Source organism: Pleurodeles waltl, chromosome 2_1 (assembly GCF_031143425.1).
Source record: "Pleurodeles waltl isolate 20211129_DDA chromosome 2_1, aPleWal1.hap1.20221129, whole genome shotgun sequence".
NCBI lineage: Eukaryota > Metazoa > Chordata > Amphibia > Caudata > Salamandridae > Pleurodeles > Pleurodeles waltl.
In genome coordinates this window covers 132,374,576-132,397,079 of record NC_090438.1, presented here as the reverse complement: position 1 = coordinate 132,397,079, position 22,504 = coordinate 132,374,576, and the positions used below count along the sequence as shown (strand labels likewise).

General features: G+C 43.6%; 1 protein-coding gene across 11 annotated transcripts in view; it reads left to right on the top strand.

The window, feature by feature from the left end:
* Positions 1-22,504, top strand: part of LOC138262033 (phosphatidylinositol-binding clathrin assembly protein-like) — a 464,917-nt gene that overhangs the window by 342,987 nt on the left and 99,426 nt on the right. For all 11 annotated transcript variants that reach the window (XM_069211744.1, XM_069211714.1, XM_069211706.1 and 8 more), the window contains one exon: positions 21,800-21,920. In XM_069211744.1, coding sequence (XP_069067845.1) covers positions 21,800-21,920 — 121 coding nt within the window. The remainder of the gene's footprint in view (positions 1-21,799; positions 21,921-22,504) is intronic.

The following is a 22,504-nucleotide window of genomic DNA, read 5'->3' as shown; positions in this document are numbered from 1 at the left end:
TGCTCATTTTTAGCAGAAGAAAATGTTCTGCTAAAAACTATTACTTGCAGTGTTTGTGTCCAGCACTGGATAGCAAAAGTATATATAGCAGGTGGATCAGCAGCAAACTGATTGGTCCTGGTAAATAACATTTTTCTTTTTGATCAAAGTACAGGTGTGTGGAATTGTAATAAAATATCTACTTGTTCATGAGACAGGCTGTTTCATAAAACTACTTGTCACTTTGGTGTTCTGTTGTGCGGCATCAAATTATGACCGCAATCTCATTATATCAGAGCTCTGATATTAGCCACTCTGATTTCGCCAGGGCTAATTCTATAATAAGGCTTAAATACTAGCAATTTCCTTAGTTTGACACCTTTCTGCAGATCTATATACTGGTACTGGAGGTAGTGGTAAGAAAGAGTTCGAAGGTTGGAATGCCCTTTTGAGTCTGCAAAACTACTAGCTTGTTTTAAGGGTTTTCAAAATCTCTTCTCTAATCTTTTCCTATACTGAGAAAGGTTGGAAATTTACTCCTGACAAGGGCAGAAATAAAACTTCTTCAAGGGTTGGAAAAAAGTGATTAGAGGGAAAGTGAGCTTTCAAATGCTCAACAAATTGTTACATGAGCAAGTTTACACATGCATATTTACTCGTGAAAAAATACAGTTTACAAATATTTTCTAGGATTTCCTGGTCTACTTCTGTAAATTCGGAAATCTGCACTAATAAAACGACATACCATCAGTGCCTCTTTGTGACTTTCTTTAATTATTGGACCCCTAATTAGTTCTGGCATTAACCAAGACCTTTTGTTTTTATTAAAATGCTATCTCTCACTGTGAGTGATCGCAACCTGCTGTTTCACAAGGAGCATATCAGCACACAAAGTAGTTTGGTTCCGTGCCTGAAACCTTGCACATTGCTCATTAGTCCTACAGTAGTCGCAGTGTCTTTTTCTTGCCATATTTTGCTTTTAGAAGTTTTTCTCGGTAAAAAGCCTAATGATGAAACCATGTAATTTGTTTAAATATCTGATAGTGCCCAGCTGCCTCTTAAAAGCATACAACATATTTTTTTTTACTTTTCTTATGCCCACCTCTTCACTGACCTCTCACCCCCCTTCCAAACCATCCCTCCACCTGTGCATCATCCATATAAATATAGTACGGGTAATATTAACTCTTTAAAGACATTTTTAGGTAATACATTGGGAATAGCTGGAAACAGCAAAAGGTGTAGTGAAAGAATGTTGATCAATATAAGGTTGATTCTTCCTATATTAATAAATGGCAGTTTTTCCAAGGTTTTAAAGTGTTATTTGATTTGCACTGTAGTGGAATGTAATTCAAAGCATCAGGCTTAGATGTAACCTTAATGATTGGAATGCTTATGTAGTAGTGGTGTGAATAATTGTTGCCCCATCCGACTCTGCAATGGACTCAATCTGCTCTGGATGTGACATATTGGAGCCTCATTGGGTCAGTTCCATTGTGTTCTTAGAAACATATCTGGGGCATTGCTACAAAAACATGTTGGTTGTGCCAACACCAAATTTTAAAAGAGAGTGCACCAGAGGAAGATGTTTCTTCCCAAGACATCAGGTTATAAATTGTTGCAGCAAGCAAAAATTAAGTTGTGGAGTAATTGTTCCCTGATGCCCCCAAAGGCCTTTAGGGAGCCGGAAGCAAAATTCTAAGTTGCAAATATAACAAGACATTCCTTAAAACAATAATTCTTCTCCTTCTCCAAATAGTGTAGCTGCTTCCGCCCCAAATCTCTGGGTTGCTCCTACACTTAGTCCTGATCTTGATTCAAAGTTTCAGCTAAGTCTAAGTGCAAGTAGCGTCAAAAAGTCAAGCAGGCCGAGCTGGATTTGTCTCTTTCTTGCTACTGTTGTACAGGTGGGAAGCCATGCATCAGCACTCCAAGGAACCAACTCTGCCATTGTCTTTTGACTAAGAGTTCATTCCAAGGTTCATCCTGGTCCCGGAGCACCCTGCGTTCCCCAGGCTGTAGTCTGCCCTGCAGCAGATCGAGACCTTCAAAGAGTCCTCTGTTGGGCCCCACAAAGTCATTGGAGCTACTGGTTTCACTTCTGACGGTGGACCTTTCCACGGTGCCAAATTATCTTTTGGACTTCTTTTCGATTGTCTACTGACACCTACCCACATTTCCATTCCAAACACTGGTGCCAAGCTGGTTCCAAACACACCAAAGTCAACCAAGTAAACCAATAAAAACAAAAGTTTGATACTTGAATCAGCATATATTTTTTGTTCTGAATGAGTGTCCTTGGATATTCTTCAAAGGGAAGCATCTCCAGACTCTGAGGAGAGACTGTCAGTTGTTGTTCCTGGACCAAGGTGACATGCTTTTAATCTGTGTCACTGGAGTGAGGCCTATTGGCGCACTCCTGTAAAGTTCTGTCCTGTGTACCTAACTCGCCCTTGGCCTACATCATATTAGTATATAGAGCTCTGTGCAATACCAATGTGATTGCCTGTGCTTGCTGTCTTGTATGTGTGCCTGTGTATGGTACAGTACATGGAGTCTATGGGTTCCATATTGGAAGCTCTGTCCTCAAGGAGGCATGTGGAGGAACAACCCCAGACAGATTTGTGAATTGTTGCATTCTTGAGAGCTGGGTTGGATACACACTGGAGTAAGTGGGAGCCATGCTCTCTTGTGCACGTAATGTTATTTGATTCTGTAAAGGCCATTGGGACCTGGCAGGGATGTGGAATTCCTATCGCCCTGGTCAAGGGCAACACATTTTCATGTCTATTTGGCCCTGGGACAAGTAGGCCCATCCCCTGCAACACAAACCCTTTGGCTGCCAGTTTACAGAGAATGGAACTGTCTGCCGTTGAGGTAATATGTCTGTCCATAAGTCCATGTGTGTCCATAAGTTATTGATGTTCGTCCATGTGTGTCCATAAGTTATTGATGTTCGAACTTGTATTTATGGTTCTTTAACGAAAAGCCTTCATTATTAGGGTGAGGACTGTAAATAAACGTTTTAAGGTCACACTGCACGGATGACAGTGGTTTCAGTAAAAAAGAAAAAGTGTACACACGTTTGAAAAGTTTAACAATATGAGTCTCAGTATAATGCTCCCAGAATGCTCTCTGATTAGATGCAAATGTTTGCAGAAAAGTGTAAGCAAGAGTGATGATTCTTTGCTTTCAAAATAAAATGTTCAGAAAAAATGCAAGTAGGAAAGAAAACGTTTTGTTACTATGACATTTAGGTGCTATTTATTTTAAGCTTCATTTAGTAAAATGTGTTGATGAATGCTAGTATTTCTAAAAACATATTCCCAATGGAAAATCATCGTAACCATTTTGAACAAGATTACGGGAAGCATGAAATTAAACAAACACTGGCAAAGCCAACAGATCCAACATTTTTTTGTGTGCCTTTTGGTTTCGACAATGTGTGTCTTGTTTTGACATGTCTTTTGTAACACTGTTGTGACAGCTGCCAGGCCCTCATCATTGTAAAAAAAAAAAAAAATACTGGCAAAAATAAAAAGACAACGTTTTTGGTCTCAAAAAGCACACATTGTAACAAAGGCCCCGCCACCCCCCTCCTAGGTTTCGCTATGTCACTGATTGCCACAGTAGTTGCTGGCACTGAACATAAGTACTTTGTGTGCCAATATGTGCCTTGTGGAGGAGCAGAATGCGATCACTCACAGTAAAGCAAGCCAATAGAGAGAGAAATAGAAGTTTAATAAAAACAGAATGTCTTGGTCAATGCCAGACCTATTAAGGGACCCAATTCTTAAAGACAGTCACAAAAGTATACTCATGGTATACGTCTTTGAATTAGTGGCTTTCATGAATTCACAAGAACTTACAGAAGTAGACCAGAAAATCGTACTCCTAGCAAATATTTGTGAACTGTATTTTAGCACGCGCTCATGCTTATGTGAAAATCTGTTGTGTTTACAAGTTCACTTCCCCCCCCCCCCCAAACACTTTTTTCCCAACCCTGTGTGCCATGTGCCCTAACACTACATGCAGTATATGTAAGTCACCCCTCTAGCAGACCCTACAGCCCTAAGGCAGGGTGAATTATACTACATGTGAGGGCATAACTGCACAAGCAGGTATGCCCCTGCAATGTCTTTGTCAATTCTCAGACATAGTAAATGGCCAGGGAAGCCATTAAAAATGGATGTGCTGGACACTGGTCAATACGAGTTCCTCAGCTACATGATGGATTCACTGAAGACAGTGATGTTTGGTATCAAACATCTCATATTGGTGAACCCACACTGATGACAGTGTTGGATTTACGAACATATGCACCTAAAGTTCACCTTACAGATGCCCACTGAAAAACTACCACGCTCTGGTGTGCTTGCTCACTGGTTTCTGCCAGCCTGCCACCCGAGATACCACCCGAGCCTGGCACCCGAGATTCTGCTCTCAGAAGGCCCAGAACTAAAGCCTGTCTGGGAAGAGGGTGTAACACCCCCCTCCCACAAGATGACCTTCTGATTAGCCTTCCTAAGGCAGCAAGCCTCAAAGGGCTGCTGCCTTTGAAATGCAAATCTGTCTCCCCTCACAGTAGAGCTGCCCTCCAATCCAGAGCCCACTTCGCACCTTGACAGGCGGGAAAATCAGCTAGCCAGGTAGGCATACCACCTCTGGGCTAGTACCGCCCCTAAGGTGGTCTACTGGATTAGACACAAAATTTCCGAGGTAACCATCTTTGTGATGGCATATCTAGGAATTCTGGGACAGGGTTATGCCCACTTCTATCAGGAAGTTGTCTTATAGGGGGCCGTAGTGACCCCAAGGTTCAGTAGCCTATTGGTTACTACCCTTCATACCCTTATTGCCCCTAAATTTAGTATTCAGGGGAGCCCCTGGCACCAGAGAAGCAGATCCTGATGACTTAAACAGACCAAGGACACGAAGAGCCGCAACAGCAGAAGAGAAGAAAAAAGAGCAGCGGGCCTGGTACCAACTCAGCCGGCCTCTCTGCATCCTTCGTCAAAATCTGCACCAAAGTCAACTCGTCCTGCAACTGTGACTCCAGAAACCCGGAAAGACTGCCTGCCTTCAATAAATACTCGAGGCCTCCCGCTAACAGTGGACCTGTTCTTCAACAAACTCAAAAACAAGGGACTTTGAAGTCTCTGGCACCACCAAACCCCGACAACACTGCACCCCATATCCGACCCAAGTTGAAGTGGACCACCGGTGCCAACAACAAGGTTCCCCAGCCCTCCAGAGTCCCAGTCCATCGTGGTTTCACCCCTCTTTGACTACCTGACGACTCCTGCAGCTTGTGCACTCATCCCACCATCATTGCACCCGTGCTCTGCCTTTTAAGGTTTGCCAAACAAGCCGTCTTTGTTTAAATCGTCTCTGGTGGTGAGGTTTTTTTTTTTTATAAAGGTTTACTATGTTTCCTCCTAAATACTTAGTGATGCCACAGTGGGATTTTAATTTGGTCCTGACTTTCCCAGTGTATACTCCCTGTGAGCTGATGCTCATTGTTTCTTTTGACACTGAAGACGGTGTTCCTTGTGTCGATTACTTCAGCTTATCATGTACGTGAACTCTCTAAGAGCAGCTGCCCTTCGCCGCCTTTTTGCAGGCAGACTGGTGTTGAAGACCAAGGTTGCCTTTTTGGCAGAAGTCATAACTCCCTTCTATGTTGGGCAATCCATTACCCTCCCAGCATCCATCTTCTGCTTCTCCCAACATTATTTGCAATGCCTTACCCCTCGAAAGAGGAGGAGAGATTTCATTGGCTAGAGACCAAAAGAGCTTTAAGCTTTTAAGTTGATCAAACCACAGAATATTGGGTGGACAATCCGCTTTTTGTGAGGTTCTCTGGGGCAAAGAAAAGTAGGGGGTTTGCAGAAGAGGACTCTGTTATAGTGGATAGTCCTTAGCATTCAGACCTGCTATTTGCAGGCCAACAAGCACCCTCTGAAAGGACTATTAGCTCATTCCACCAAGGCCAATGCTTATAGCAGCAAATTCACAAACTCATCATTCTTCACCTACACAGCCTACATGATTGCCAAACACTCTTCCCTTCATGCAACTAGCCACACTCAATAGTACATGCTCAACATTTCTGCCTTCATGTGACAACAAAATAAGTATCAATGATGCACAGAACCGTCTTTTAAAAATATCGTACTCAGTTAGTGCAAAAGGTTAGTGATGCTATGATACATTAATTTAAATAATAGTAAAAACAATGAATACTTTTTTACTAAATAATTTTTCAAACTTTGTCTGCTAAAAACATAGGTTACACACTATTGCAAATCACTTTTTTTTTTTTTTTTTGTTATTTAGGGGCGACCCTGCGTAGCATGCCCTTGCGCATGTGTATCGCTTGCGAAACGCTCGGAGTCCCGCCCATGTCACGTCAGTGTCTTTCATTGGTTTGTGGGCTTGCCTTTTAAAATCTGCTTGCTTTCATTAGTGGAAGGCATGCATACATCATGCATTTTCCGCTAGTTAGCCCTCCTCGAGCGCCGTGATTAAGTACTGAAAACATACGAGGCTCGCTGTTTTCCATCCGGTTTGTGGACTACTTTTTCTCTCTTTTCGCAGTGTGATCTCGCTTGTTTAGCAGCGCAATCATGCTCGTTTTGTTTCCATTTAATGAGGCAAGAAAAGTCAGTTTGGGAGTTTACAACTGCTAATAGCTCTAACTTGGAGAAATATGAGACCCGTTGAATTGCAAATGCTTGTTTTAATAAGGTCAACATTTGAAATCAAGCCACAACGAAAGACATACTGCACGATGTATTGCAGGCTAAATCTGTACATGGGTGAGCTGCACTTGTCTGTTATCATTCTGTTACTACAACAGCATACAAATCCTCATTCTCAAAGTAGATGATGTCATTGGATAACCAGAATTCTGATTTCTATCTTCTGATTCTCCCAGTGCACAGGCATTATCCCTGCTTCATGTGGATTCGCAATACTACCACTTTTCTGTGCTGCAATTTGGTCTTATAACCGCTCAGCAAGTGTCTTCCTCAGGATCATTGCTGTGGTGGCATCCTCAGAATGTCAGGAGTCACTGTATTCCAATGCTTGGGTGATTTGTTAGTGAAAGCATGTTCCCCCTTGTTTTAGAACCCTCTGATGCACACTGTGGCCCTGTTGAATCAATCACCAAAAATCCCACCTCAACCTGATTGACTCAGAGACTGTCTTTCATTGGGGAAGTAGGACAGATTAGCATTGGTTGTTTTGTATACCCCATAGTTGCCCATGAAAGGCTGTCCTAGCACTGAAATGCCACAAATACCTTATGCCATGAAATCAGTTAATTTAAAACTATTAGAAAACCCAGGTCCTAAGTATTTTTTTTTCCTTGGAAAAAATTAAGTTGGTCTTATCTCCGATAACGATGGGCAGGTTGTTCCACTTTTTAGGGCCAGAAAGGAGTAGGTGTGGCAGTCAAAGAGCAGGGAACAGTAGGAAGAGAGGTGGTTTCTGGTTGTAAGTTAAGCCTGGATCAATAAAGGAAAATTATCTTTCTGAAGTATCCATGGCATCTGCTGTCCCCGGTCGGAAATTACCGTCCTTAGAAATTCGACCCTAGAAAAAATACCTAGGAGAGCTCTTGCTATCACCTTTGCAGTCATGCTCCTTAGAGGTACAGCTTCAGGTTACCTTGTGGCGTGATCTAACAAAAAAAAAAAGTGTAGTTGTTCCCAGACTGTGAGGGCTGTTCAAATGAACTGACTGTATCTATTCCCACCCATTCAAATTGAACACACACAACTAAATAGAGTCTCTAAAGGTACATTTGTATTCCTCCTGTCTTACCACTCATCTGGCAAGCTTGACAGGTCTTGCAGAACCTCTGTCACTATGCATCCCTGACCAGTAGAATAGATGGTCTAACCTGTCCTGGGTTTTTCTAATCCCCAAGTATTCTGCTTAGGGCACTTCATAGACCAGTAACAATAGGATGTTCCTATGCACTAATGGAGCCACTAGCCTCTTCACAGTTCCTGGATCAGGATTTACAAGTTCACTATGATGTAGACCATCTTCCCAGCGAACAGTGTGTTTCAGGACCACTTCTTTATTGACCTGTTCCCGGGCTTTCTTCTGAAGTCCTACAAGTGTAGAGCACTCTTCTTGTGCCTTGCTGAAATCTTCCCAGGTAGGCCCTTCAGCAGCTTACAAATCCTGCAGCTCTGGAAATGACCCAGACTCCAGCCAATGGTCCGCTTCAGGAGCCTTATCCTTCCTTCTAGAGCAGAAGCGCTGACCTCCATGGCCACTGCCTTCCTGGAATGCCCCCTTTCCTGCAAATGAACTTGTCCCTGCAAATCAGAGATGACCCACCCCTCAACCTGAGACTGATGTGTGGCCTGTGTTCTAGTTAACACAGCTGATGTTGCCCAAGCCATAAATGCTTCTGGTCCTCAAACCAAGCTAGGGGCAATCAAATCATTACCCAAGAGACATCTAGCTCATTGTTTTTCCCTTACCCCAACATGCATTATGGCTTCCTTGTAGTTGAGCTCAGTCTGATCCCTGGCAAGTTGATACTCCATGGCTTCTCCACTTGCTACCAATCCTGTATCATTGTTTCTCCTCAGGCTTATTGTACTTCCTCTCAACCATAGTGCTGCAGGCTCCAGTATGCTTCCGGGCAGGCACTTTCCTCACATTGGTACTAACGCACTGTACAAATCCCATTATATTAGGACGAATATGCGTCAGAGCATCTGGGTCCCTCTGCCAAATGTTCATAGCTACTAGGGTGAGTGCAGCCGTCCCTCTCGGGTAACTTCAACCGTGTGTAACATACTGGCTACCACTGGTGTTGCTGGGTCACGTTCCTTCTCTTGGCACTTAAAACAAGTCAACACCTTTGGAGATAGAATGGCTTCCTTTCCTTTCTTTTTGGTGATGCTTCTTCCCGATACACCATTTTCATTCCTACGTTTTCTGGGCCCTCCTCAAATTCCATGAAAATTACCCTGGCCCTTACCCTCTGGTTCTGAACCGGTCTGTGGAGAATTCTTCTCCTCCTTTGGCTTAGAACTACCCAGCTAGCCAACCACTTATCAGCTAACACTCAAGTTTTGTTGGATCCTTCTGTCAGATAAGACAGATATTAACTAATTGGTATTGAGCACTTCCCCTTGAGTTGCTCTGTCACATCAATTGGTTAAGAAACTGAACATTCTTGGCGTCCACCCCTCTTACCTACTCATTTCAGTCACACAATATACCATGAATACTAGGGCCAGATGTATCAAAGGTACACTTTGCATTTCCTAAATAGCGAATTTTAAGAAATCACTATTTAAGAAATACAAAATGATAGATAAGAAATTAGTGATTCCCTGATAGCAATTCCTACAGAGTTGCAATCTCTGTTACGGAATTGTTATTAGGGAATGCAACTACATTTGTTCCTAAAAGGCACACGGGTGTGAATGGTTTTGAATTTCCTAATTTGCAAGTTCCTAATAGGAAATTGGAAATTAGGGAATGCATACCCATAGAGTGCCTAGGGGCCTAAGCCCCCCCACCCTTGATGCACCCCCAAAAAAAGAGGTGACCATGGCACTTTAAAAAATGAGTTTTTGGTGGATTTTTAAATGTTGCCTATGGTTACCAGCAACTTGAAGTCAATGGTAATTGCATTTCCTAGATGCCCGTTTTGTATTTAGGAAAAGCTTATTACATGTGCTTAGGGAATCGCAAATAAGAAATCCTTATTTGCGATTTCCTATTTAGAGAATCGCGAATTGCTGTTCTCTATTTGGAGTTGCAATTTTAGGAAATCACAAAAAATTGTGATTCCCTAAAACTAGACTGCTTATACTTTTCGTTCATCTGGAAAGGCTATTTTGCATTCACAAACGGTCAAATTTACTGATTAGCACCATTTGTGAATGCAAAATGGTTTGATACATATGGCCTGAGTCTCAAACGGAAATTCATCCACTGTCTTGCAGTCACTGAATCTCTACAGGTATTGAGCTGATTTCAGCCCAGACTACCTAATGTGAGTTTCCTTCATTCACACATACACAATTGTTCTGCTGCAGGGCCCTCCCAGTTACGGCTGTCCCTTCTAGTGGCATACACCCCAATAAGGCAGCAGCCTTAGACACCTTGTTTAAGGCCTGCACCATACACACATGTAACCGTATGGTTCACAAACTATCCCAAAATATCCTGAACTTCCACATACACATCCACAAGATCATTTGGAACGTTGGCCACATCCTGGCCTAAACTGAAAGTAGAATCACTTATCACAGATGGAGTTGTCATTGCTGCCATCCTACGTTTTTTTTTTTTTTTTTTACCTTTGTGTCTCTCTCTCTCCCTCCCTCTCTCTCTCTCTCTCTCTCTCTCTCTCTCTCTCACTCACTCAGAGGCTATCTTTTCCCTCTTAAGCATTCATTCCTTTTCCTTCTGTTTCTCCTCCCATTCTTTGTTTTTCTCTCTCTGCTTCTCCTCTCTTGCAATTTCTCTTCCGAGGACCATTTTTCCGGTCTCTCCTGCCTCCTCTCCTCTTATTCCTGGTGAACTAGTCTTAGGTTCTCCCTCTCAAACACTCTTGCTTTCTCATCTCCAACTGCAAGCTCAGGGTCTCTGCTAGACTCAACCCACCCAAAGGATTTACTCCTGAAAATGGTGACAGTGGTACCACAGAAATTCGAGGTGGTGTGCACACCTGAGATATTCTAGAAACTAAACATGGTGAGTGCCTTGGTGAAACTCTGGAAAATGCATTAGGAGACGCACACTGCATGGGTCTGGGATATATCTTTGCTAAGGGGATCCTAGAGCCTGAGTCCACAGTGCTCTCTTCCTGTGTTCCTACCCTGGTTCCCTCCTCTGAGTCAACTACAGCCTCATCTTTTTTACCCTGTATCTCAGACTGTTGAATGAAATTAACAAGGACCTCCCTGTTCCTACTCCTGGGAATCATCTTTTCTCTGTCCCTAAATAAATCCTTAATCTGATCTATGGACATGGTGTTTAGGTCAATCCCAAACCTGTGTTCTCCATTGCCTAAGCGTGTTGCCTTTGTGCATAGAAGGAAAGAAACTGCACTTAATGCAGTTCTGGCACAGATGGGAAATGGCCAAAGCCTCTTCTGTGTCTTTGACTTGTAAACGTTTGTTATTCCACCGCTGCCACCAGTTGTCAGAAACCCTTTGAGTGCCTCTGGCATACGGGCCTGCTGGGCCCAACCGTGTTGGTTGAAGCTTTTTATTCTTGTCGTCCCGGGGCTGATTTACTCAGGATCCAGAGCAAATTTGCCAAGAACCAGTTCTGCTTTTGACCCTGTGGCATCTATTGACAAGCAGCCAAAGGCTCCCTCTTGGGCAGGGGGAAGGGTGTGAGTGTAAGACACAGGTAAGTGAACACGACTCATAACTCAAAGTGCACACAGAGCGAACAATAAATGAATGTCCAGGCAAATACCAGACTGGAGCTCCAGCAGGGGTTCGGCTGTGGTGGTCCTAGTGTTCCTCACAGAATCTGTCAGGTGCAGATCAGTGTGCAGGCTTGACCGACCGGACACAGCAGTAATCCTCTCATCTGGGCAGTAACCAGAACTCTTGGCCACAGCGATACCGACAGTCCCTCCTGGCATATCGTGTTGCTGTGTTAGTCTGAGAGCAGACTCTTCTGATGTGATCGCCCTCATTACAGCAGGTCCTCCAGGCATATATTGTTGTCAGTAGCTTCAGATAAACCTCTCGTTCCTGGCACAGATAAGATCAGCAGTGGCCCCCTCTGGCATATGTTGTTACCGCCGCGAGGCAGTGCAAGCCTGGCACTTCCCACACGATGCTCCTGGCACGGCTTCAGATCCTTGCGGCCCTCTCCTGGCATATGTGGTTCATGAGACCATTTCTGATCACAGGCAACAACCTCATCAGTGCTTAGTCGTTCCTCATACATCACTCAGGAAGTCCTCTCGGTTGGGGATCCCACTGAACTTCAATACCTCCAGCACACCCCTTACCAGCACACCCTTCAACCAGTAGGTAGACTATCAGGACTTGGCAGCCAGTCCTAGTCACAGGCAGAAGTCTTGCAGAGCTTCCCCTCCCCACAAAACCCATCTGACTGCTTAACAGAGGGCAAAGTTTATGGTCTCAACCTCCCCTTCTCATAGTCAATTTCAAGACACTAACTTGATTTATGGAATGAGTCTTAAGTTTTATGTTGGAGTTCTGCTTCTTTTCGATTGTCCACTTATCCTTTTCTTCCTTCCTCTTGAAAAGATGTCTGCCACAATAAGCAAGACTCCAAAGCTGATTGATCAACAAAATTAATTGGAGTGACCAGAGTTCACACCTGGATGTCATCCACAGTGATATGCTCATCAAAAGGTTAATACTTGGCATCCAGCTCTACTGTTTATGAATTCCTTATTAGCCCCACCTCCTTTTTTGAGACGTGCCAAGGCCTCTTCTTTGTGATGTATCACTGAGTGAAAGAGCAACTATTCGAAGTGAAAAAGGAGCATCCGTTTTTCTAGAATGTGTGTACCACCCAACTCACAGGAATGCAGCAATACACAACTTTGTGGGGAGATTCCTCTACTCCTCATGTCTTCAGCAGGCTGGTCTGGACTTCCCCCCCAAAAAAAAACAGGTTCCTTTTTGTTATGTACCGCTGCAGGCACACGAACTCAAAATACATTCACAGTACAAGTACTCTACAGTACTTTTACCTCTATGCATTGCACCGCTATGGACACACATGCATTTAGCACATTCATTCAGTCTGTGTGCACTGTTCAGTACTGTAGCTTTTCTGTATCGTACAGGGCACAAACACACCCACTGCCAGCACACACACACTGTGTGTGCTGTACAACACTCCACTCTTCATGTATTGTACCTACCACAAGCACACATTCACCCAGCACATGCTGTCATTGTGCACACACTGCGCAGCACTGCATCTCTCATGTAATGTATTCCGTGCAGGCATACATACTTCTAGTAGGAACACTGCACACATGCTGCACAATACTGCTCAATTCCTGTGCTGTACCATTCCCAGTCACAGAAACATGTAGTGACATCAGAGTCACTACTTCCGTGGTGCACTCCACATCTACTTGATGTAGGACAGGTGTGAGTCAAGCACACAGCCACAGAAGTTTTTGAAAAGGGAGTGAGTCTCACTCCAGTGTCACAGGGTAAAAAAGACATGTTCACTGCTACTCATCAGTACATGGTATGCTGCCACCACCGCACTTGTGTTGCTTAACTCCTGGTAAAGGTGGTAGCCTTCCACCACCAGTCCAGAAAGACCACAATTGGTGAGACAGGCCTAAGTCAAGACCCACACTCATGATCCTTGTTTGCCCAGTTCACAAAATCAGTATTAGTAATCCAGACAACAGCACAGTAGGGCACTCAAGGAAGGTGTACACATCTTTAACCATGCAGAGGACTTTTCTGTCCCAACACTTGCAGCGCAAGTTGCTGCCACTTTTCCCACTTGATTATCCATGGACAATGTGCATCTAAGGTAACACCCAGATTCTTGATATGGGCCACAGAAGCAGCAGCCAGTCAAAGTACTGCTGGCCACCATCCATTGTTACAAAAATGCAGTTGTCTGCTGAGCAGCAAAATCTGTTCTTTGGGAATTAAAATAGAGACCGTGGAAGTGCACCTGATGACAATTGCACTCATGCATGCATGTTGTAAAGTTGGCCTGACTAGCAGCAATATTATCAGAGATGGTATCATCTGCCTATAAGCTGTGTAATAAATTCTAAAACTGAAAGAATGCTGCTGCTCTGGCAATGGGGACAAATACTTTGGCGAGGGTGGGACTCAGGGAAGGTCCCCTTAGGCACACCTTACATCCCTGAAACAACTGCTGAAGTGAAAGGGGCAGACGTTACTGTATCATTTCTCTCAATTAAAAAAGAACCCAGCCATTTAAGGGCAAGATGGCTGTCCACAGTCTTTAAGAGGTGTTTAATAGAAATTGATTGAGAAACAGTATCAAAGGCTGAGGACAAATCTAAAAAAGAGCGAGGCAGTAGAACCTCCTTAATCCAGTATCCTATGTTGATTGTTCGAAGCAGCCACCAAAGCAGTTTCAGTGCTGTGACTAGCTGGAAGTCCAATTAAGAAACACCCAAAAGACTATTTATGTTTATGTAATTGTAAAGCTGTCATTTGGTAGCTTATTTTACAATGCGATCACCAAAGTGGCAACAGCGAAAATTTACAGTAATTTGATTTCAGGATCAGCCGAAAGGTTTTATAACAGAGGAAGAACTGTAGCATGTTTTCCAGTCCATGAGAACAACAGGCTGAGGTAATGGTCAAATTGCATAGAAAAGTAAGAGGGGGATTCAGCACATCAGTAGTGCATATAGTGAACATAGGTGTGCTGGAATTACAAGCTGTGTTCCTAACCCTATAGTCACTTCTTCCCTTTATCTCAGGCCATGTGGTGCAGATTCTTTTGGACCTCAAGGTAGAGCAGAGTGGATTCCAGACTCCCTCTGCTGTTTAGACACACCTTCTTGGCAATGGATGCTAAAACAGGGATTTTCCTGATGACACCTATTCTGTAGGTGCTTTGATTGTCAAGGCTGATGCCTTGCTTTCCCTGTCAGTTCATGAATGGGACCTAAACACTGAGGTGATGGATGTGGGCTTTTCCCTGATAGGGCTTCCCAGCATAGACCTGTCCTGCTTTTGGTAATTCCCACCACATCTCTGGGGGATGCCTTCCACTTGAGCTCCTAACAGGATCCACTTCTTGTGTTATTTCCGACTCTATGAACCACTTCTTGCATTCCTTCCACATGCATCTCTCAAGGGTTCTATGGCAGATAGATTTTCACTTTCCCAAAGTGGATGAAGAGATTTTGATACACGATCTTCTGAAAAGGTGTTCATCTAGGAAAGTAGATGTGCTTTTGCAGCAAGCTGTTTGGGTCCTCCATCCAAATCCTTGGATGCGTTGTATGCAAGCATGGAGATTAAGAGGTTTCAGCCTCTTGCCACAGGTAGCATACGCCATTGTGATTACCAAATCTTTATACGCAGGGCATGGGGGCGTTTGTCTGTTGATGCCAGGCTGTGGCTTACTCGCTTCGAAGCTTGTCTGTCACAGGTTCTGCACTTTTCCTAATTCAATTGAATCTATTGGTCTGTGCAAGAGTCTTTAGTTGCTAGTTGTGCTGTCTGCCTTTTTGTGTCGCTGTGGTAAGTCTTTGTTTTTCAGATAGCCCCTGGTGGCTCATTTCTTGAAAGGTTTCCTGTATATGTCTCCTGCCATTTCTTTTGTTCCAGAAACCGTAATTTGAGCCATTGCACAGTTCTATATGTCTTCTGACCCTCAAAACCGTTGTTTTGATGTCCATTATTTTGGCCCATAAGATAAGAGCTGCATGCCCTGTTGCTCTGGCAGCCATTTACTGTATTATTCTAAATGTACAAGCCAATCCTGCTTATTTGTCACTTCATTCTACCAAAGGTTGTGGGCACATTCTTAATGTTTCAGTGTATCACTATTCCATGTTTATATCATCGTCCTCACCCTTCCAACAAAAAGGAGTAGTTATATAATCTCATACATAGGCAATCTGTAACCGATTACATCAATCAGACAAGTTCAGAATGGGTAGATAACCAGCTATTTGTGGTTTATGCTGGGGCTAGTAAAGTCTAAGGTACTATTTCTTGTTTGATCCCTCTTTGTCTGAAGATCTGTTATGCCCTGGTGAAGACCGTACTTCCAGTTGACATCTGTGTGCCCGCTGCCTGGACCATAACGTCTTCTACTGCCCTGAACAGAGGCATGCTTTCCCGGCCACTTGGTCATTGTTGCCATTCCTGTGCCAAACATTATTGCCTGATGTTTCAGGCATGGAATGATGGATATATATATGTCTGTGCTGCATGATTACCTTAGTTAATCAGCACTACTCATTCTTGCCTCCACGTGGGCACTGCTTTGAGACTCATACATAAGGTGCTGATTCTGCAAGAAGAATTATGCATCTAAACAAGTTACCTTTGATAATATTTTCCTTTTGCGCCTATCATTTTTTACCCGAATTACTTTTAGTTGATTGCCTCCTGTTCTAATTTCTGAGCTTTCAGGGCAAAAAAGTACCTTCTTTTCTCACTCTGCTCTTGTTCCTTGCTGAGAGAATCGATCATTTGAATTTCTCCTTTGGAAATATAGTTTTGTGTCAAGTACACTTAAAATAAAAAAGCTTGATCCGCCTATTAAGTTATTTCTTAATCAGTCCATACTGTTACCGTAAAGGAAGAGGGGGGCACTAACCTAAAATGTCCCGGAGTCTTGTTTGTGTCATTTGTTTGTTTTACCCATGCACAGAATGGCTTTGATTTCCATCTCGGTCCCTGGACATGCATACAGAATGTACGGTGCACCTTTTTCTTGTAACTTGTAATAATACTGCGTAACATTGTTTATATAAATTATGTGTATTTATTGTGTTGAATTTTTGGATTGCTAAATCTGACGTAAACCTTTTAATGATGATTGAATACCTCAGTACTGGTTATACGGTGTTGAAGGAGATTTTTCAGCTTTTTAGACAAGTTGGCAGTTTCATTCTTGTGGACATTCACACAGTATATGCTGTAACCCTAACTTTGTTTAAGAATTTGTAAAGTGTATATTGGCTTGGACAACACAGACTTTAATTTTGTGTATTCAGAGAAAATGCACAACACAGCTTACCAGCATTTTGAAAACATCCCATGAAAAATGTGTGGGTAACATTTAAAAAAAAATCAGTTTCACATTTGCATTACTGAAGCCTACTGACCACACTTTCAAAATATCCATTCAGATCTCATTACGTTTCGCTATGTCTTTATTCTTTAGAAATGTGCATTTCCAAGGTATATATTTTTCTTTTACCCTGTCAGTGTTTTTCACATTTCGTTATCTAGCTCATAGTGACACACATGACTGAATGCATTCAGTTGTGTAGTTGTAGAAATCCCTTGTTCAAATAAGAGCACCTCTTTTTCCACAATGTATGTTTCAAGAATGGCTATGGCAGTCCACCTCCATTCTATCCACACTCCTCTTTTTATGAAGCAGCTGCAAATATGCCTCAAAATCTTGTGTCAATGTTTAATGACCCAGATTGCTTTGTCAAATTTAGCTGGATAACAGTTTAAGACCTAAGACTAAAGAACCTATATCAGATCTAAATTTGTATTTCTTCACCTTCAGTAGTGCACTAAAAAGTAGAGCAAGCTTGCTATATCATATTTGGTGTTTTAGATGTGCTTCCTTTGACTTGGTCCTCTACACTGTCTCTAATCTATTAAGGTTTATTCTGCCTAAAAGCTCACCGTTTGGCTCTGTAACAAATCATATTAACCATCGCTCAAGATCATAAGGTCTCTTAATCAAGAGCCATACGGTCCTATTGACTGAAACTCAGGGAAGCCATGGTTTGTATCAGTTAGTTCCATTGGCCACCCTGCAGCCAATCATGTGGCTTCAAGGGCAAGTATTAGGTGTTGGAAGGCATCACTAAGTAGGAAAATAGACTGTTTGGGGGTGACACGTAGCATTCTGTGTGGAATCTGCCACTTGTCCAGCGCCAGTCAAGGGAGGGCAAAAGAAGCATGGAAGGGTTTCCTGCCCACTTCTGGTTTGAAGAAATTATTTTTCAGTGCTTTGCCATTGGGATTGCCACATACTTCCACATGCATTGATTTACGTTGAGCTTGACCTGCATGCCCTGGAAACTAGAAAAGGTTCATATGGTTCTTTGTTTCTCCATTCGTGCCACTGTCCCGTCATTCCACACAGTACGTAAAACCAATCAAGCAATCAGTCACTAGATTTGTAAACTGCTACTTGTTACCCGTGATGAAATCCAGATGCTGGATAAAACTCATCCACCCAATCATCTCTGGCAGTGTAAAAGCCACTTGAGGCTTACATTCAAAGTGACTTTTGGTACTGATCCTAGGCCTGGTCATAAAGGGGACTGTCTGGTTTCCTTTAACCCCAGCTACTTCGGTCAGCATTGGTTTGCTAAAGCTATCTTGGGGACATCCAGAAAGCCAACCCAGAAGTGCATTCCACCCATTGGTTACCATTGTCTTTGTGGTTTGTAACTCACATTGGATTACTTTCTATTTGCTGGCTTTATGTATTTTAGGCTGTCTGCCATGTCTTTGTCCCTCCCGTAGAACATAGCCTTTTTTTACCATCGCTTCTTGTATTTTTCCATAAGTGCTCACTTTCTGTTGACTGACCTTTAAATTTTGTTCTGATCTTGTCACATTTGCTGAGCATTCAAAGAGACAGGGCAAATGCCAGGCTCTGTCTTCCGAGGGAGCTTGGTATTTACATTTCTTTCTCTGACTTTAAAGTGACAGCCTTTATCTGACAATCTAGGGTTGAGAAAGGGGATTGGCTTATTTCCTTTAATTCTGTGGTGGGTTTTGGCATCTTTTTCATTTATTCTCCCTGCCTCTCTCAGCTTCTGGGTTTTGCTAGCGCTGTGCGCTGTGACACCTTTGGGTACAAATGTATTTTACTTACTTACTAAAAGCTTTTTTCTAGCACACAACACAATTTAAATATCTGTAAATGAACCATTCAAGTGTTTCAGAATTGTAAAAGCATAAATGAAGCACATTTTTCATAATTCCGAAGTGTGCTGAACACAAATATTTGAATACGATCAAAACAAAGACACGTTACTCTGTCCCACTGCATTCTGTGCCACTCCACTCTACACCCCTCCCTCTACTACCTCCACTTCTCTCTAAGACCCGCCACTCTATGGCACGACCCGCCACTCTATGGCACGACCCGCCACTCTATGGCATGATATTCCACAACACTCGACACTATTCTGTGCCACGCCATTTCACTCGACACCACACCACTATACTCCACTCTACGCCGCAACACTCCACGCTGCCCTACTCTAAAGCGCTCCACTCCAAAACACTACTCCACTCTAAAAAAAAAAAAAAAAAAAAAACTACGCTACTCTGCCACTCCACAGCACTCTACTCTGCACCCGTCCACTCTACTCTATGCCACTCCAATGTGATAGAGACTTCTAGCTACAGATTGTTCACCTGTGAATTCTCCACAGGCATCAGACTGGATCCGGAAGATTTTTCATGAGCAGTACCCCCTTGCGCTCTGATAGGTGGTGTCAGTCGGTTACACGTGCGTCGTCCGCACTGGAATTGACATTGCGGTACCTACATAGGCTCCACTCAGGCAGTGGACATCAATTCTTTTCTTTCTGCACCAGCCAGCACTGATCGAAGAGAAGAGCAATCCATCAGTCAATTTTTTTACTGGCCTTTTTCAACTTACCTCGTGGTGTGTTGAGATGTTGTCACATGTTTAAAGAGCGACCACGACTCGAAGTTGTGCTTCGAATGCTGGGCTACGCATCAGAAGGCTTTGAGAGAGCGGTCCATTAAGCTGATGGTGGCCTGGCTCATGTTTCTGTGCAGGTCGAGGTCCTGGATGAGAGGAAGGTCCCGGGACCAGTCAAGAGTCCAAAGTTGTCATCATCCCACTCTGAGTTCTTGGGATGATTGGGTAAGGTGATGCACAAGAAGAAGAGCAAAAAGTCAAAGCGGTCTTCGACTTCTCCCAGGGCCAACGTGAGGAAGGAGTGTTGTTATTCTAGGCCTCGTTCTTCAGAACCTGCTCCTGGGCTGACACCGCAGCTTCCTGAATTTCAGAGAGCTGGGGCAACCCCTGCCCAATTATAAGAATGTAATGAGGCCATGCACATCATTTTCGGACATTCTGACCACTCCCTCTCTATCCTGACAAAGTGGTGCCTCACACTAGGGCCTCGTTTCTGCCAAAGTTGGTCACGCCATTCATGTAGGCTAATCAGTCACTTTGCCTACATTTACGCACCACCACATCCTTCTAAGGAAGAGGAGAGAGTCCACACCATGGACCCAAAAAGAGCATTGGCTTTCTGCCTTGATCGAACAGAAGAGTTCCGGATGCTCATCCAACTCTTTGTGGGGTATGTGGGTGCGATGAAAGGTTGGGCGGTGCAGAAGCAAACCATCTCACATTGGGTTGTGCTCTCCATCCAGATCTGCTAAACACTGGGTAAAAGGCAACCCCCTGAGGGCTTGCAAGCTCATTCCACCAGAGCTAAAGCTGCAACCACTGCGTTATCATGCAGACATCTGGTCCTGGACAGCTGCCAGGTAGCAACGTGGGCATCTCTGCACACGTTTACCAAACACCACTGCCTAGACAGTAAGGGCCATAGAGATGGGCACTTTGCCCATTCGGTCCTTCAGGACTTTCTCGTTTGAAATTGGTTTGCAGACCCACCTCTGGGGATGATATTGCTTGGGTGTCTATTCAAAGGAAAGGTATCTGCAGCTAGAAGTCTGTCAGATGGACAATTTACTTACCTCTAGGTACTGCCTTATCTGGTAGAAACTATATCTAGCTGCAGAGTCCTTATCGACCCACGCATCCTTGCCGTTATGTGAACTATTTTCTAGGGACTTCCCTTTCAGGGCCCTAGTTTTGACACACCAGTGGTTAGCGTTCTTCATGTCTTTGCGCTTCTGGCATGAGAAATCGTTAAAAGAAACTGATGTAGGCACGCAGGGGTGGCTCTTATTTAGGTACCACAACGTATTTTCCGACACTGATGACACCGACGATAGACATGGAGATTTTTAATGTCACTTACAGGCGTGTAGGGGTACTGCTCACAACAAAAATCTTCAGGATCCAGTCTGAAGCCTGGGGAGAATTCACAGGTAAGGAAGCTGTAGCTAAATATAGTCTCTACCTGACCAGGTGTTACCGAAGGTAAGTAACTTGTCCCTTTACAACACTCTACTCCACTTGGCACAACTCCCTCCACCACTTTACTCCACACCACTCTACTCCACTCCACACCACTCTACTCCACTCCCCTCTACTGTACACCATTCCCCTCTACTCTAGTTTACGATGCTCTGCTTCACTCATCTTCATTCCACGGCCCTCTGCTCCACCGCACTCTGCTCCATGATATTCTTCTCCATGACATTCTTCTCCATGGCACTCTCCTCCACCACACTTTACTCCATGACAGTCTGCTCCTTGACACTCTGCTCCACTCTCCTCCATGGCACTGTGCTCTATTCCACAACACTTTACTCCATTTTACTCTGCTCCACGACTCTCTCCTCCACAACATTCTACCATACTCCACTACACTCTGCCATACTCCACTACACTCTGCTCCACTCCACTGCACTGCACACTATTCTACTACAATCTACTCTACTGCACTCCACTACACTCTATGCCACTATGCAATGCCACTCTGTGCCATGCCTCTCTATGCCACTCTGCGCCACGCCACTCTGCGCCATGCAACTCTGCCACTCCACACCACTTCACTCTACAGCACTCCTCGCTTTGACACACCACTACGATGCTACAAACACGCCACTACACGGCACTCAACAACATGCGACTCTTGCCACTCCAGTCTGACACAACACTCTACAGCACTCCACTCTACGACTTGCCACTCCACACCACTCTCTTTGCTACTAACGTTTAGCCATGCTGAACAGCATCCACGCTGGTGTACAACATGGCTAAAATGCATTGGCAAAGCCAATAGCTCTTGCACCGGCTCTTGCACCTGTTGGATTTACCACTGCTTGTGTAATAGGGGATCTGCACTTTTTTTTTTCTCTCAAACTGTGGTATTGTAAACATCGATCAATGTGTAATTTTGTATTTATATTTGTTTCAAAAGATCTGACATGCAGTGGAGTCAGCCTACAGAAAAGAAACTTACAGGGGGAAATAATTGGCATGCAAGAACAAGTACATCAACAACGTGGACTCCTGCTCCAGTTCCTCCTATTCCACAGATGGTACGAAAACAATTAATGTTTGTATGTAGGCAGTGAATATGCTGTACATTTTTAAAACAAAAAATGTGTCTTTCAAATACTGATGAATTCAGATTAACACATTAACCAGGCTCATCTATTGCTGTCAGTCATATAGTTTGGAGCCTCACCAGTCTTGCTATCTTTGGCATCCAATTGGTCTGCTTCAGAATTTTAAACTTGTCAACTTGGGCAGCTTCGGCAGAAAAAGCAACACATTTCCTCTCAGCATCCTTATTCACTGAAAAAGTTTAGTGGTTAATACTGCTGAATTGTATTTATTCACATAGATATTGATGGTTTGCCGATCACCTCACAATGCGGCATCCCAAGAAATTTGAAAATGTTTACAGTAAAAAACAGAAATGTACTTGTAACTTTATTTGCACACTGACATTTTGCCATCTGTTCTCTGTTCTTATGCACTAGAGTATATATCTCAGCATTTATCTTTGCAGTCCACACATGATATTGTCAAGATACGTACAAGATTAAGATTACATATATTGCGTTTGGTTAGGCTCTGGAACCTCTTCTTTACTCCATTGCCAGACCCGAAATGGTGT